This window comes from Eptesicus fuscus, chromosome 14, assembly GCF_027574615.1.
Source record: "Eptesicus fuscus isolate TK198812 chromosome 14, DD_ASM_mEF_20220401, whole genome shotgun sequence".
In the NCBI taxonomy this organism is placed as follows: Eukaryota; Metazoa; Chordata; class Mammalia; order Chiroptera; family Vespertilionidae; genus Eptesicus; species Eptesicus fuscus.
In genome coordinates this window covers 35,230,724-35,233,344 of record NC_072486.1, presented here as the reverse complement: position 1 = coordinate 35,233,344, position 2,621 = coordinate 35,230,724, and the positions used below count along the sequence as shown (strand labels likewise).

General features: G+C 43.1%; 1 protein-coding gene across 1 annotated transcript; it reads right to left on the bottom strand.

The window, feature by feature from the left end:
• Positions 1–998: 998 nt before the first annotated feature.
• On the bottom strand, positions 999–1,596 carry LOC103294799 (Krueppel-like factor 17). The gene is given in 3 exon segments (XM_054726615.1): positions 999–1,162; positions 1,165–1,182; positions 1,185–1,596. Coding segments are annotated over 3 exon segments (594 nt in total).
• Positions 1,597–2,621: the final 1,025 nt, after the last annotated feature.

Here is a 2,621-nt window from a genome sequence, read left to right as displayed (position 1 = left end):
TAGACAGAAAGACATAAAAGTTCTCACTAAAGGTCTATCTTCCTCAGTTCCTTTTATCTGATAGTCTATCTGGCATTCCACAAAAATTACAAGGTTTGGTAAAAAAAACAAACCTTTTTTTTAAAAAAAACAAAAGACTCTGTAGATGCAAAGCAAGCATCAGAACCAAAACCAGATACAGCCGAGATTTTGAAATGATTACACTGGAAATGTTAGAAACTATGATGAATATGCTAAGAGCTCTACTTGAAAAAGTGGACAACATGAAGGAACAGATAGGTAATATAAACAGGGAGATGGAAATTCTAAGAAAGAATCAAAAGGAAATGCTAGAAATCAAAAGACTAACAGAAATGAAGAATGCCTTTGATGGGCTCATCCGTAGACTGATCACAGCTGAGGAAAGAATCAGTGAGCTTAAAGATATGCCAATAGAAACCTCCAAAACTGAAATGCAAAGGAAGGAAGAAAGGAAGGAAGGAAGGAAGGAAGGAAGGAAGAAAGAAAGAAAGAAAGAAAGAAAGAAAGAAAGAAAGAGAGAGAGAGAGAGAGAGAGAGAGAAGAGAGAGAGAGAGAGAGAGAGAGAGAGAGAGAGAGAGAGAGAGAGAGAGGGAGAGAGAGAGAAAGAGAGAAAGAAAGAAAGAAAGAAAGAAAGAAAGAAAGAAAGAAAGAAAGAGAGAGAAAGAAAGAAGAGAGAGAGAAAGAAGGGAAGAAAGGCAACACTAAGAAGGATAAATACAAAAAATTCTATACCTATTCACATCATATTTAAACTTCAAAAAATCAAAGACAACATTTTTAAGGAAGCCAGGAAAAAAACTATATTACTTACAGAGAAAATGGGGAAATTACATTGAATTTCTCTTCAGAAACTGTAAAAACTATGCATGCAAGAAGAAAATGGAGTAGAATATTTAAGGTATCCAACAAAATTATTCTTCAAAAGAGAGAGTACTTTGGTAATTATGATGTATCAATGTAGGCTCATGATACTATGGTCAGTATCTGGTGTGTATCTGCATATGTTGTCCAAGCTCATTAGAAAGGAAGAAAGACCACTTACCACCTTCCCACTCACATTTATAGATCCTCTCACCTGTGTGTTTGTGTTGGTGACTCAGAAGGTGGGAGCACTTAGTGTAAGCTTGTCCACAGTTCTCATTTGGCAGCAGTAAGGCCTTGCACCAGGGCTCTCCTCCTGGGTGCTCTTTCCAGGGCCCTGCGCCTCTGCTCCACACTTTGTGGAGTAGATATGGGTCGCTCAGGGTGGAAGGGGTCTTCCTGGGAGGCTGGCTGGCTAACAAAAGAGTCCTGGGATTCTAAAGTCAGCAATAATGGGGACCCAGCTGGGGGTACTCCACAGTTGTGGGGATCTCTAGTAGACAACATCTGAGCCAAAGAGGACAGCCTTGCCTGGCCCTCAGCAGAAGGCATGGTTGAGGGCAATAATATTTTAGGTGTTAAGGAGTCGCTATTAAAAGGTACTGTAGGGTGGCCAGAATAAGGCATTGTTGGTGTCCTAATGTGGGATTTTACTGGGAGCCGTGACTGGTGGCCCATTGGTGGCCCATTGCTTAGATTTTCACGGAAGGTCATAACCACCCTGGAATATTGGAGCCGCATAAGGACATTGTAGGAAGCCACCCTTTGTCTTCACTATCAGAGAAGTGTAAACAAGGAGCCTGGAACGCTGGTGAACCTTGAGCCCTGGCAAGGGCCAGAGCTATGCACCGATTGTTTAGTCCAGACCATGGTGGCTCAAGCAATTTCCTGACCAAATAGTCTCAGAGGAAATCTTTCTAATATTTACTGACCTTTAAGATAGTCTGTCTGTTACCACAATTGACTGTCTGACTAAGGGCTAGATGTGTATCCAAAATTGAATAAAAGGTTGGCAAGGCCTGAGCATGAGTGGAAGTCCTTTTCCTTGCGTTAGGCTTCCCGCCTGGCCCCCAATATTTCCAAATTATTATTTCTTGTCTCATCTCTGTCATTTGTGCATGGCCCTTCTTCAGATCCCAAACCCTGAACCATGCAGGACATGGCTCTCATAGGACATCATCTGGGACCCTTTGAAAATCATCATTCCAGGTTGAAAAGGAGACATTCCATGAACGTAAATTATTTGGGAGGGAGGGAGTGTCACTTAGAGGCCGTAGGTCACACCATCCTCAGGCAGCAACACACTGAACGGTGGCCCCATTTCATTCACATTCTGCCCGGACACCTCAGCAGAAACCAAGGGGATCCTCTCCAGCTGTGGACCCTGAAGAATGTGTTGAATGCCTGATGGGCCATGGTTCCAAGAAGTGTGCACTCTACTGCTTCCAGGAGATGGAGACACGTCCAAGATGCACACTGACTTCTCAGTATTCTCTGCAAACTGGTGCTGAGCTGCCTGCCACTGGCTCAGCGCCTCGTCCTCTTGCTCCATCTAAGCAAGGGATCCACTGCACCCAGACTGTGTGTGAGTCCAGACCACATCAGAGCAGAGCAGAGCCCTGCAGCCTTGACATTGTAGGTCGGTGTCTGCTACCTTCACCTAGGATTTCTTTTACTTTATACATTTTTGCTTGAATTTTTTGTACACAAATCAAATATTTTTTTAAATGGGAACACAT